This window comes from Geospiza fortis, unplaced genomic scaffold (assembly GCF_000277835.1).
Source record: "Geospiza fortis unplaced genomic scaffold, GeoFor_1.0 scaffold40, whole genome shotgun sequence".
NCBI lineage: Eukaryota > Metazoa > Chordata > Aves > Passeriformes > Thraupidae > Geospiza > Geospiza fortis.
Genome location: NW_005054297.1, coordinates 4,816,043 through 4,831,052, shown reverse-complemented (window position 1 = coordinate 4,831,052; position 15,010 = coordinate 4,816,043). Strand labels below are relative to the sequence as shown.

Here is a 15,010-nt window from a genome sequence, read left to right as displayed (position 1 = left end):
GGTTGGATTAGATGATCCTTTAGGTTTCTTCCAACCTCTTGTTCTGTGATTCTGTAAACTGCATTGCTGCTTGTCATTCTGGGTTTCTTTTGATGTTTGTGGGTTTTGGGTTTTTTTTTGCCTACCATTGAATGGAGCTTGTAGTGGAGCTAGTAAGAACCATGTATTTTTTTCAGCACAAACTTGCTACTTAAAGATGTGGTACACTAACTCATTAAGATGTGCAGCTGCTCCTAGAATATTTTTCTGTTGTTCATGGTCTCCAGTATGAACACCTTACTTTTGACTGCAAAAATGCTATCAGGAAAAGTAATGGAAAGGAATTTCTACTGAGCATTCAGCTTGAACATGTAATAAAGACTTCATTTTCAACCGCAGAAAAAAGTAATGTGCATAATAGGCAAAATCAGTCTCTTGTGTGATTAATTTTATACAGCTCCTTTTAGATGAACTGCTAATAATACATTCAAATCCTTAGTTTTTGATGCAGAGCTAGAGTATGTTAGGTATTGAAGTAGTGAGATGATACAGAGCAATGGAAATGTGTTATTGGAGGCAGCTGATAAGGTATTGGTTTGTGGTTCGATTACTTCTAAGTTTCTTTTTGCTGTGTGTTTTGACACAGAGCCTGAGGAGCCAGGAACTGGCACAGACAATCTTTAAAAGTCATACCTGGAAGATTTTTAGTAATAATGCTTTTGTAAGTTATATTTTCTTTAGGGAAAAAAGTGAGTATTGTTGAATATTACTTAGTAATACTTTGTTCAGGACATGAACAAAGTCCTGTTTGTGCTTTCAGTCTGGTGAGTATTTACTAGTATGCATAAAAGATGTTGATGGGGTGAAGATTTAACCATTAGTCCTGTAAGCGATACTCTTGAAGTTAAGCCACAGGAAAACTTACAGTCCTCTGGGTTTCAGTCCTGGCATTCTGAGAGTTTAGGAGTTATTCGTTTTGTTAACAGGCTTCATACGCAGAAGTTTGCTTCTGGGCTGGTGGACCTTTGCCATTTTGGTGGACCTTTTCTAGCTGCTCGGAAAAAACACAGCTTCAGTGAGAGGAATAAAAGTTGGTGAATCCAGGTGGTTTTGGGTTTTTTTTAGGCACTAGCCATTAACCTGTTTTCTTTGAAAAAGTGATTCACAATGGAGTAAAATTCCTATCAGATTCAGGAGGCATTAAGTTAACCTACTTACTGTTCTGTAAAAATATTGATGGCTGCACTACTGTTACTTATAAATTGAAGGGAAACTGTGCACCCTGGTCTTGCTTTGTTTTCTAAACAATGCAATGCTAAGTATTGATTCTCATACAGACATAGGTCTTGCACAAATGGAAGTTGACATAAAAATCTTGAAGCTTTTTGGGGTCTTAGAGTTGCTTACTGATATTTAAACTCCTGAATTAAATTCACCTAATTTGACAGATATTCTAAATATTGCCTGTTGCCCATCAGCTATTTGAAAACAAAGCAGCCTGCTCAGGTTTTCATCTAGAATCGGTCTTAATCATGCAGATTTGTTGGAAGGAACACCATTTCAGTTAGCTTAAATTTGATTTAATAATAATAATCTTGATAAAATTATTTTCCAGATTGGTGTTTTTTTTTTTTTTTTTTTTTTCTTTTTTAAGCTATTTTTCTTAGCTGTAAGTTCAAAATAAAAATTGTTTACTGTCATTTGGATGTTGAGGTGACTTGTTTCTCCTGGTTAAAAAATACTCACCACCCCACTACCTTGTTGATGACTGGTACATATAAAAAGAAGTAGATTCTCTTTACTGATTGTAGTTGTTTTGGAAGCTTTTCCAAGGTGTGGAAGAATGTTGAGGACTCCATGTTAATGTTCATAGTGTAGTACTGAGGGATTCTTAACTGCTGCTTGATTCTAGTTTCCATAGTGTTGCAGCTTAACTGTAGCTATTGCCTGTGTATTGTAAATTTATTTTGATGGGATCAAGAGCAAGTTTCTGGAAGCTTTAAAGTACTTGAGATGACTGTCTGGGACAAGTCTGATTACTGGGTTTTTTGAAGTACAGATGTATTGTGACACTTGCAGCTTGAGAATAATGAGCAAATGCTAGTGTAGTCTTTCCTCTTTTTGTGGCCTGCTTGTTTTTTACCTTTTGGTAGTCACCTTTTTTTAGCATGACTGCATCAATGGACAAGTTCATTAAATATTATTTTACTGAGAAGTATTTCTCAAGTACTAGTCTGAAGAAGCCTTTTTTGTGAAGAACTAGGATCAATCTAGTAACTTCAGCATTGCCAATAGTCTGATGCTTTTTGTATGTTAGGCCTGTTCTCTTCTTTAACTCTGAAGCAGGTCCTTGTTGCTGATGCACTGGGCATCATGGGTCTGTGTGTGGGTCCTTTTATCCTGTGTCTGTTCCTACTTCCTGTACCCCTTACCCACTATCTCATGTACTCAGTGTGGTAGTTCGGGGCTTTGAGGACTTTTTCAGACATAATCCAAATACAATCCAAGTTTCCAAGTTCACTCCACCTTCTTCTTGTTCTGCCTGAGAAGAAGTGTCTTCTGTGCAGATTGTTGCAATAATCTTTATTCCAGGAAGGAGTTTTATAATGAATTTGTTTGGAGTAGATGGTGTGCAAATATTTCGAAGTGTATGGTTTGTTTGTTTTTAAGAAGCCTTTCATACTTGAATAAAGTGAGATGATTGAATTAGACTTACTGAATCTTTAAAGGATTAAATATAGGATCGTGCCTTCAACTGTATGTGTCATATTTCTGGATTTAGGTATCTTCATGTTATGCAAACAAATCTTGACCACTCAAAGGTATCCTTAACACTTTGAAACTATTATTGCTACACATAATCCTTCTATCTTGTGTACTTGGGGATACCAGTTTTGGTTATCATCTGTGTGTGGTTCTGCGTACAGTTAGAATCATAGAAAATCCTGAATTGGATATGCCAATGCTTATCCAATGCTGAATTGGCTTTTGCCATGCTTACATTAATTGCATACACTGGTCAATACAGAACAAGTATTGTCTGTGCTTCTTTAAAACATACTTAATGCATTTGTGCTGAGAGTGTAAATGTCTCTTTAAAAACAAGTGAACGACCCAGATTTGGTGTAGATCTACCTGAATTTATGATTTCTGAAATGGAGACTGCTTTTGCCTTTCAAATCACAGTTTAAAGCAGTCATTTTACAGAGCCTTTAGATTACCAGTTCTGTGTACTTGCTTTAGGGTTTAAAGTATCACTTCAGCTTCAGGCTAGTGAATATGGTAAGGGAGGTCTCTCCTCTTTTCTCAGAGAATGTTGTAGTAAATTTTTTTGCTTTTGTCTACTGTTGCTTTTTGTCATGACTTTATTCTCCCCTCTGTGGTTCAGATGGAAAATGGATATTTGGTCAGTGTGTCTCTACACTAGTGAAGGCTCTGTTGGGACTTCTCAGTTAGAGATAATGAATGGTATTACTCATTAACCTAAATTTCTGTGCAATCGAACTTTACTTAGATCTTCTCAGAACGATTGGTCACATAGGTGGCTTAAATGTAGTTGTTTGAAAATGAAATGAACTTAGAACAATTGGGCTGTGGCGAACTGTTTTGTATGGTAAGCAGAAAATAGGCTAGAAAATACTATGGTAGAAAAAAGTGTAAAACGTCTTTCATCTTCAGAGAATTTCACTGACTTTTCTTAAGCTTAAATGGAATTTCAGTTAATTTTAAAGTAAGATCTGAAGCCTAGGATTGAGAGGTTTGGTTTTGAGTATCCATGTTTATACTGTAAAGGTGTTTGTTCTCATTAGGTACAATGAAGCAAATCTTCCATATAATTGCATTAGTGATACGTGACATTAAAGCTTAATTGGCTTATTTTAAATATCTTGCACATCAATTTCCTTCAGATTGTGAAAATTGAAAAGGTCATGAGTGCAGTTTAATATTCCAGGGTGAGAGATTTCAATTTTAGTACAATTTGTAGAGATTTAATTAGGAAACATGACTAAAAGAAAAAGGATCTTGAATGCAAATTATGCTGTTCATTAGAGTATAGAAGCTGAAACATCTTGAAGTATTGTGGAAATTTGATTGCAGATTCAGTAAGCACCTTGATTGATTTTTTTATTTTTTAAAGTAGAAGTTATTGTGATTGTTCTTCAGGGTGTATACTTAATCTAATTGTCATAAGCTCTCTAAATATGCTTCCTCTTTCATGGAGTTCTCTTCTAACCAGTATTTTTGTTTTGCAGGAGATTGATGAAGCCTGCAAGAGGATAAAACGTGAAATTGATGACTTAGGTCCTGAAGTTGGTGACATAAAAATCATTCCATTGTATTCCACCCTTCCTCCACAGCAACAGCAAAGAATATTTGAACCTCCCCCACCGAAAAAACAAAATGGAGCAATAGGAAGAAAGGTAAATACTAAGCTGTGTTAGTATTCTGTTCTGTAAGTAGGTACTCATGGTTGCATGGGCCATGAAATATGACTTTCAGCTCATTTAAATATATTTCAACAGCAACAAGTACAAGGGGTTTTTTTATGAAGCCTTAAAAATGCAGTATTTTATCACATTACAGTTTTTAGATAACTTGAAATTTGTCTCTCCGTACGAACCAAAGTTCTGTCCTCCATCTATATAGGGCCAGGATGTGCTAACAGTTTGATTTGACTGAATGAGAATGGCATTCATTTAAGTTTCTTATGTGAAAGATGATTTATGTGGAGGATGGGATTTTTTCTATAAGTAATTATTTTGAGATGTGCTTTTTTTCCCCCCTTTCCTTTTTTTTTTGAGACAATTTAAGCTGTCTCTTAGGGGTAGATTGTCAGGCAGGTTTTACCTGTTTCTTAAGGTTTATGAGAAGGTGCAAGTTAAAACAAGTATGTTGAAGTTCAAGGTTTGTATTTTGGTAGTAATAAATGAGGAATTGAGGTTCTTTCATTAGGCAAAATCGATTGAGAAACTGAAAAACTTGAAATGGCACAATGAATGTTCTTAATTAAATTATTATGTCAATACTCCAGTAATCCGTAGTAGAAGCTATATGTGTTTTAGAAAGGAGTCATATTAAAGCTTCCTAAAACTAAACTCCTCTACAGAACTGGCAGTCACAAAGCTAAGATTTTGAAGGTCAAAGCTGAATCATATGTGCTCTAGGCAGGGTTTGTTCCTTGATTATTTTTGTTTTTGTGCAGTACAGTGCATGTATAATACTAGTGACAACTTTCTAGTGTTCTGGAAGAATAAATCACTTATCAAATTTAGTGATATTCTCTTCCTCTTCCTGCAGAAGCTGATTGCTGAAAGCATTCAGTCTCAAATCATGAAACTAATGCTGCAACAAAATTGTATTTGCAAATGACTTAAATGAATGAAATTGCTTTTAAGTACTAAGTGATAGCTATATATTTAATTAAATTTTCACTCATGTTTAAAACTATGCCTTTCAGGATAGGCAGGTTTTGGTTTTCTGCGTAAGAGGATAATAAGTGGAAAGTGTAGTTTTTGTTAAGTTGAAATGACAGAGCCAGTACCAGTCTCTGAGAGGAGGACACTCTTGGTGTAGCAGCTGTTTTACTACTAGAAAAGTTGTTATTCCCAAAAGATGCCTGCTATAGGGAAAAGCAGGCACAGCATGTAGACAACACACTTAGACCTATGAAGTTACTTTTCATGTTTGCTGAAATATTCTGACTTCCACATTTTACTTTTTATCTCCATAACAAATCTAACTATGAGTGAAAGTGCATCCATGTTGTAATTTTTTTAAATGTTGGTTTAGTTTTAGATAGTCTTAGTGATCAAGGTATGTAAAGTAAAACTGTGGTCAAGGTATGTAAAGTAAAACTGTGACACTGTGCCTGTCTATTTAAGAAAATGTCTGTTTTCACCCAGTCCTTTGTGGGAGTTGAACCTAGATTTTAGCGCTGCTGAGGAGGGAGCTAGTAGCTGATCTGAATCCTTTCAAAGGCTCTAATGGTCATACAGGTGTAAGTGAAGTGCTTGCAATAGCTTAGGTATCTCTTGAGCTCCTACTTCATGGAGTGAGAGATGCTGGAAGTAGTGTGCCATTTTGCTGTAGTAGTGATGGTAACAGCTAGTAGTGATGCACCTTGACGACTTTGCACTTTCTTTGTCCTCTTTGAGCTAAGAAAGCAGTTATTATTGTGAGAAGGCTTAAGATTACAGACAAATATTCTGATTAACTAGTAAGAATGTTTTTTTTAAATTGAGGAAGACAAAGATGACTTAATGCTTCTATTGTCCTATGTTAAAGGCTCCTTGTCATCCTATCCCTTCTTGTCAAACTGCATTGGCAGTTTCTGTTTCAGCAGCCTTAAGCATTGCTAGTTAATACATATGCAGTATGGATATGTTTTTAGATGTAGACACTATGTTTTAATATTCAAAACAAAGTTTTTAAATTAATCTCAGAAACTGCGAAACTATAGCGAAGGTTAATTATAATTCATTATTTTATATAGTTAAGTGCTAATTTCAATTGTTTGATGTTCAAGTAGCTTTGTACTTTGATTTAGACTTGAAAGATACTATAATTTCTTCAGTCTTTTTTAAAGTTGCTTATTTTTTTTACAGTCATTGGCATTTTTTAAGCAATGTGACATTAACAAATGATATCTGTATGTGCAACAGAATCCACTGTATAAATAACTTTTTTCTTTCTACCTTAGGAAAGTTCTGTATAGATTAAGTGAATTCAGGTACAAATTAAATTGTTGTACAGCTGTGGACTAAGCACGCTAACTATATTGAGTTCCTGATATTGAAGTGTCCTCATAGAAATCAGTGGTTAAAAGCAGGATAAAAACCTTTTGTCTCTGCTCTGTAATTAGTATTTGAAGAATCTGTATTGAGATTTTGCACTGACTTGCACTGATATATGTAGCTGTTATCTCCTGACTAATTTGTGCAGGTCACCTGTAAATGATGTGCACAGTATTTTCTGTTTGTTGGAGGAATTCTAAGTAGCACGTCATTTTAGGGTGAAACACTGTAATTCCAACATAATTGTCAGTGTTTTTCCTAAAATACTGCTTTCAATATATTGTAGTATTTGGGCAAGCTTAGACCTTAAGAAGAGACAAGCTGAGTGTGATAAGTAGCTGACTGGCAAAGTGATCAGCAAGCAGGAAGGGAAATCAGCAGTCATTGACCTCATTGTAATTCTGAACTAAGTATTAGGGGTCTCTCTAGTTCTAACTGATAAACTGAAAGCGCTAATGACAGAATGCTCTGAGTTAGGAAGTGAAGGGTAAGCACTTTCGATGAAGTCCTGAGCAGGTCTTGGATCTTTTCTGAGATAATAATGTGTAATAACCTGCTTCGTTGTGGTCACTGTTGGGATGAGAGCTAATGGTATCCACAGCTTGTTACACTGCGTCTCTGGACATAAAAATTTAAATGGTGGCAAATCAAGCCTTGGAACGCTGGTAGTCACCTTTGCTTTAATTTTTGCATGGGACTTAACCTTCTGAAAGGCTAAGAATGAAACATTAAAGATATGTAAAGGTGTTTGACTTTCTGGTGATAGAAAAAGACAGTAGAAATTAAATACATATTTTCACAATTGTAGCTGGAATGTGTTGGTAACAGCTTTATTTCAAACCAAATTAAAAAAATCCTGTTCTGGTTATAACATTCAATTTAATGTTATTTAACCAGTTTACCATGTTCAGGCTTTCAGAAAAAGGTAAAAAGCTAGAATTAATACATGATGTTAAAGGGTTCCAGTATAACTTGTTGTTTTGTACTAGCGATATGTGGAAAAAAATTGAGTAGTGGTTTCATAAGTTAAATTTTTGCTCTTCTTTTTCTGACCTAAGATTTGTTACGATAGATATACTCATAGGGGAGCAAAAAACAGTGGATGAAAATTGTTTTCTTTTCACTAGAAGTTCCTCTGGTTGATTTCAGATCATCCTGTGAAAGTGTTGGAGAGCAGCTCTGCTAGAGATTGATTAAGTGATGGAAAGTTTACTGAAAGTTATTTGTGCAGACACAAAATGGGAGCCCTTCATCTTTAGGATGAAGTAGTTTCATTTAGTTGTTTGGGTTTTTGTTGTTTGTTTTTTTTTTTGACAGGTTGTGGTGTCCACTAACATTGCTGAGACATCATTGACAATAGATGGCGTAGTGTTTGTGATTGATCCTGGCTTTGCAAAACAGAAGGTATGTACCATTTTTTTTTCTCTTTGTAGTAGGAAAGGTGAGGGAATCTGGTTTGCTCAGGCTTCTCTTCCCTTTGCAAACACTTTACAGGCCTTTTTACAGTTGAAATCTTGAATTTGGTTGGTTTGGATTTTTTTTTGTTTTTAACTTACAATTTTTACAGTTTGCACTTAGTCTGGTGTTTGTCTTGGAATATAGTTTTTTCTAGATACTTTAGGAAGGGCAGTTTTGTACTGTTAGTCTGTGCTTGAGGATGCTCAAGTGAAACAAATCGTATGAAAGTAAATAAAAGTGGTTCTGGAAGCCTTCTCTTAAGTCACTGTAGAAAACTCCAGCACTAAAATGAGAAGAAATGATCCCTGCTGTTTCATGTCACTATTTATCATGCACTGTTGCAGCCCTGAAGATTGTAATCAAGCTCGTATTGTGGTTCTTGGAACATCGTAGGGTGTTCAGAGGAACTGAAGTAGCTTTCCTACAGTCAACCCAGTAGCTACATAAGATAAAATACGAGTGTCACTGGCTTCATTTGCTTTTTTCACTAAATGTAGCTTTCTTTATAACTTGGTTTCTTAGTATTTTCCTTTAATAGTGGTACACATTTTCAGCCTTTTTAACTTTTGCAAAATGAGACAGACACACAGCAGAATGTGAGTACAGCCAGTTCAATCACCATTAAGGCTGAACTTTTTTCACAAATAGTTCTTTCTGCATTCTTCCAGTATAAGAATTAAGGTTTCTGTACATATTTTATACTGAATCATACCGGAAAGGTCTTAAAACATGGACTGAAAATGTCTTCAGCTGACATTGCTTTTTGACTACTGCCTTTGTTTTCAGTGTATTCCTTTCCATGAGCCCTATTGAGTTGGCAGCGCTGCTCTTTAGATATGACTGCAGTGGAAGTTTTACAGTAAATACCAGCAGATATTTTGTACTGTCATAGTCTGCATGTATCCTTGAAATACAGTTTTGTCATCAGTCTGATCTTTACAGTTGCATGAAACCTTAATGTTAGATTTTTCTTTTCTTGAGTATGATTATTCAACCTCGTAGCCTTGAGAGGCTACCTGGAATGGAGGCTAGGCAGAGTTAAAGGAATAAAGTAGGTATTTATTAAAAGGCCTTCAAAGGATACACCTTGGGCAGTACAAGAGCCTGACTGTGGCTCTACCCAAGATGCATGCCTGGTCTGAGTTTTCACACTTTTATAAGTTTTGGTTGATTTACATATTTGGGTTAATTGTCCAATTACACCTTCAGGTTATGAAGGCCCGTCCTCCCAAATTGTGTTCTTCAGTTCACCGTTGTTTATGCTTTTTGGGCCTGAAGCTGTAACGGTGTAATGGTGTCCTTGGTTCTCAGGCTGGAAACGGGTTGTTTTGTCTGCCTGAACTGTGAAGAGAACTTTCTGACACTTTATATGAAGTTCAGAGTTACACTCTAAGTCAGTACAGAATCTGAAAAATACGAAAGCTAAAACTTAAGACATCAGTAGTTATATCAAGACAACATTTTTATGGGATTTTTTAAGCGCCACGAGTGCTTAGTACTCTGTAGAACAAATTGGACACATTCCATTTGCCATGAAAATCCTATCTAAAAATACATTTAAGAACAGGGAGCCTGGCAGGAGTTGCTGTTAACAGATGAATAAAAAATGCTGTTCTCTAGGCAGTTGTATCTGAAGCTCTCCAGAGTCTTTTGTAGCCAGTTTTTTTTTTTTTTCATTTTCAGATACATACAACCTGTGCAGAAGCTGTGTTTAAAAATAAGTTTAAAGCAGTTTGGGTAGTTGTCCTATCCATGAACATTGTTTATTCTTTAACCCTCTGTCCTGCTCTGCGTCCACTCTGAAACAGGTGTACAATCCTCGGATCAGAGTGGAGTCTCTGTTGGTGACTGCCATCAGTAAAGCGTCTGCCCAGCAGCGAGCTGGCCGTGCTGGTCGTACTCGACCAGGCAAGTGCTTCAGGCTTTATACAGAGAAAGCCTACAAAACTGAAATGCAGGTAAGATGTGGTTTTTACATTGGGTTTATAAACATGTCTGATTCAGGTTGTTGAGTGTTGTGGTATTAAACGAAATGAGAATTTGAATACTTATGTAGTATAAAGTGTCTGAAGAAGTGTTACAAATTTTCTTTTTTTTTTCCCCCTCACCCCCCCAGGACAACACATACCCTGAAATTTTGAGGTCTAACTTAGGATCTGTAGTATTACAGCTCAAGAAGCTTGGTATAGATGATTTGGTGCACTTTGATTTTATGGATCCTCCAGGTATCTCTTTCCATCTTTACAATCTTTATTTTTATGACTACTTTATATAATGACAACATGGAATAAATTCTCTCATTGTTTTTTTCTGTTTTTTTATATTGTAATCTGTCAAGAATTGTCTTCTGTTTATCCTGAAATGTAGTGCTCTGTGTCATATCCAAGCAAGTTTTTTCTTTCTGTGTAAGAGGTTTTAGTGGAACCAAGGAAGCCTGTTGAAAGCCCCTTGCCTTCAGAGAATAAGAGCAAATTCTTGGCATTACAAAGTCTGTTATTTGAGGTTTTTATTTATCACCTTGATTGCACATTCTGATTTGTGCAATCAGGTAACAACTGTTGGTAAATAAAATGGGCTGGTGTTTTAAAGCTGAATACATGGTTTGGTTCTAACTGTAGTTTTTATGCATCTTTCTTCTAAGTTTTAAATGTTCATATATGCTTCAGAAATAAGTGGGTGATATTGCTAATCAGAAAAGTAAATCAGTCATATATAAATAGGTAAATTCATTGTTTTTTCCCCTTAAATAAAAATCTGACCTAGTATGTAAGTTGTAAAATAGTTCTGCAGAACAGTTAGAGTCTTTGTTTTGTGTAACATGTATGACAGCTTAGCAGAAGGACTTTTGGATTTCATTTTATTTTTCCTTGTGGGTTACTACTGGCTGTGTGAGGAATGCAAGATAAAGAGAACATTCTTAGTGGCTTTCTGAAAGGCTTGTAGGTATCTATGGTTAACGACTGAAATTTTGGGACTATTGATTTATTTAGTATGGAACAAGGGAAAAAGTATCTACAGGAAGAAGTGATATTACTGGTACTGAATATTTCACAATGCCACTGCTGTCTGAATTTTGAAGAGCAGTAATCTTCAAATATTCAAAGCTTGTGATTTATTTTAAAGCTTTTCTAAGTAAGCGTTCCCTCCCTGCCGCCCCCATTCATTCATGCTAGGGCGTGTATTGCTGGATTTGGCAACAGTTTTGCATTTTGACGCCAGTGAATGGAGAACCAAAAAAAAAAAAAAAGATACCTAGTAACAGTCTGTGCTTCCTTGGTTTTTGATGATTTAGAGCGTTTGGGTAATATGCAAATTTACTTTTTTTTTTTCTTTCAGCTCCTGAAACTCTGATGAGAGCCTTAGAGCTTTTAAATTATCTGGCTGCTTTAAATGATGATGGAGACTTGACTGAGTTGGGATCCATGATGGCTGAATTTCCATTGGATCCACAGCTGGCTAAAATGGTTATTGCAAGCTGTGACTACAACTGTTCTAATGAGGTCCTATCCATTACTGCCATGTTGTCAGGTAATAGCAGGAAAAGAGAAACTAAACAAATTGCAGATCGTCAGTTTGGGGAAAATTTAATTTTCCCACATCAGAAAAATAACATAAATATTTTTTTAATAAAATTAGATTTACTTTTTAAAACTTCATATATGGGTTCAGTTATTATGGATTTATGTAGAGACCTTGAAGCTAGTGAGCAGTAGTGTTGAAAACTACTGCATAAAATGATCTAAGTGTTTGCTCCTAACATCAGTTAAAAATCTATATATATGAATGGTTGGGAATGGGAAACCAGGCTAGTGGAAGAGAAATTTCCATTTAGGAAATAGTCAGGCCCAGAAATGTCATCTCGACCACTAATTTTTCAGGCAGTAAAATCTCTTTCGTATTGTGCATTCTTCTGCACTTTGATAAGTCACAGTCTTCCCAAAGGGATTAGAGTATAATTTCTATTAAATCATAAGCTTGTACATGATACATTTTTCAGTTACTAAATGACAAAACTGGAGAATAGTCGGTACTTTGAAAGGGAAAAAAGAAGCTTAGAAGGAAGCTGTATCTTTGTAAGAATTAACTGAGGTGTACAGTTGTACTTTGCTGCTGTTACATGAATAGCTTTGTGTCGGAGCAGAGCTGCTTGCTAAGAGAGCTTAATGAGAGGAAAATGTTACCAAGCAAACCTTGTATTTAATTTCCCCATTGTGTAGAAGTGACTGTTTTGTGACTTGAGGTCATAGGACAAGCAGCAAGTTTTAATCTGTTATGAAAATGGGGGTGCTCATATTTGTAAGAACACTTTTATCTTTGGGATGTGATAACTTACCGGGCTCTCCACAATGCAGGTGTATTGCTGACATGCTTTACTTGGTTGGGTAGAGAGAAAAAAAAAAGTTTTGACTAAGTGTAAAACCTGTTGCTTCAGTTTAGTTTTACAGTATATTTATATGAACATTTTTAAGAACAAGTTAAAATGTTTGTTTCAGAGTTATGATTGTTCAGACTCAGAGCAGATGGGCAGGGCAGAATCATAATATTTTTCTTTAATTAAATGGTAGCCTTAATTGCGGAGGTGGTGGTAGGTTGGTGCCTGTCTTTCTCTTCTCTTCCCCCTTCTCCCCCACCAGTATCTACTATAGAACAAGTCAGTTTAGTATTTTTGTCTGTGGCCTTCAATTGATTTGCCTTACTGCTTTTCCAATTTACCTTTCCCCAGGCCATGATATCTTCTTTGGTTTAAACCATAATTAACATAATGATAAATAAGTTTTGGGGGAAAAAATAAAAAATTGATTGAAGCTGGTTAATGTATGGGTCATAACTAAAACACTACTCTTAAAAAACCCACAGTTCTGGTCTTTGTGACGGCTGTTTCCCAAAGTAAGCACTTTAAACCAGCAGCATAATAGATAGTGTATTTTGGTGCATTAAGTGCACATAAAGATTGTCAGGTTGTTTATAGGGATCCATGTATTTAGTTTGGACTGAGTGGGAAACTAGGTGACAGAAAAGAGCAAAAATAGCATTAAAAATGAGGAGATTAAATGAGCAGATTAAATGATTATACTACATTTTATAAGAGCCATGCTGTCATGCTGTGGTATGGAAAGTACTATTACTTTTCAAAATACTGATTTAAGACAGTGATAGAATAATCTGGGTTTTGCTTTTATTAGTATGAATTAGAAATTAAAATACACACTTGATGTTATCTCTTTTTTTTCAAATGCAGGACCCATTATACAGGGTGTTTATTTCATGCCTGCATTTCCGTTTTCTTTAATGCATTGGTCTTTGTTGATTTGTTACCATGATTCACTGTTACAGTGTGAATTTTTTTGCTCAAGTTGCATCTCTGGTATTCAGTTTACAATATCTCATGCTTTGGGGCTTCTGTGCAAATTTAAGACTAAAGAAAAACTACACAACACTGCATAAAAAAGCCCTCATTTGATAGGGATATGTCATATGCAGAGGTGTTCTCATGTGATTGCAGGGCTTCAGTTAATGAGAAAACTAATGTAGTCCCAAGCAGCTGGAAAATGATAAAAGATTTTTAGTATTTAATCATTAATGTTATTGAAATTTAACCTCTTAAAAATTACACTTAAAACCAAACTGATTTATTTTCTGGCGTAAAGCTCTATAAAGTATATCACAAAATGGGTAAGGTTGGAAGGAATCACAGTGGGTGACCTGGTGCAACCTCCCTGCTCCAGCAGATCTCTTTATAACTACTTTAAAGATCTTGTGGATTGATATCAATCTTACAACTTACTAGAATGTTGACAGACCATGAATTAACTAGGCTGCAATACTGTTTATGGTCTTTGCTAGTTTGTGGCTGGAAAAGAGATGGTAACATGATTTTTGCATGCAAGCGAGAAGAGTCAGATGTATGTAAGAGAATATAATGATAAAGTTCATGTTGCGTTTTTTGATCTATATTTTTTATTTGAAGTAGTGCCAAAGGACAGTTTAACCTTCCACCACTACCGCTACCATCACAGCCTTTAGACTTATTAATACTTTCATTCACATGTTTCTGTATACCAGTGCTGATAGCAATGCCATGTGGGAAGAGACTTCACTGGTGTGTTCTGTCTAGTAACAGACTTATGATATCAAACCTCAAGTTGGTTTAGACTGTGCTAGTACACTACAGTTTCAGAAATATTTACATTGTAGGGGCTTTCTGAAAAAGCAGATTTGTAATTAAAGTGTTTAATTCCATGGGGTACTAGCTCCTGGTAGAGCTATCAGCACTGGATTTGAACTAAGATTTGTTTAGCCTTCCAGTCTGCTTAGTAACCTTGATGGCCTTCAGACTAGAGATTTTGATGCATACATATAATTCTATTTAAATAATCAGGTACTCTGTAGCTTTGAAACCCTCTTGTCTTACAGATGTGGTTAGGTGTTGATGTACCAAATCAAGGTAGTAAACAGTCCAAGATGCAGTTGGAGGCCATCCTGCCCTGCCCTATGCTCTGTGCACTGACCTAGCTAGGCCTTGTTCCTCTATCTGTGAATGCGTGACTCATCGATATGGGCGTTTGTGTTGGGCCCATACCAACCTTGTTTAGTCCCACAGTGTTTTGTTCGCCCCACGGAAGCAAAGAAAGCAGCAGATGAAGCCAAGATGAGGTTTGCCCACATAGATGGAGATCATTTGACGTTGCTGAATGTCTACCATGCTTTCAAGCAAAGTAAGTCTGTGTCTTAGTAAAATTATTTATGCTTTGTACTGCCAACTTCCATTTCTGGATTCC

The 15,010-nt window shown here is 35.9% G+C and overlaps 1 protein-coding gene across 1 annotated transcript in view; it reads left to right on the top strand.

Moving 5' to 3' along the window:
* Positions 1 to 15,010, top strand: part of DHX15 (DEAH-box helicase 15) — a 47,406-nt gene that overhangs the window by 20,904 nt on the left and 11,492 nt on the right. The window contains exons 7-12 of the mRNA XM_031055479.1: positions 4,233 to 4,400; positions 8,091 to 8,177; positions 10,040 to 10,189; positions 10,348 to 10,456; positions 11,568 to 11,759; positions 14,825 to 14,947. Of these exons, the coding sequence (XP_030911339.1) occupies positions 4,233 to 4,400; positions 8,091 to 8,177; positions 10,040 to 10,189; positions 10,348 to 10,456; positions 11,568 to 11,759; positions 14,825 to 14,947 (829 nt within the window). The remainder of the gene's footprint in view (positions 1 to 4,232; positions 4,401 to 8,090; positions 8,178 to 10,039; positions 10,190 to 10,347; positions 10,457 to 11,567; positions 11,760 to 14,824; positions 14,948 to 15,010) is intronic.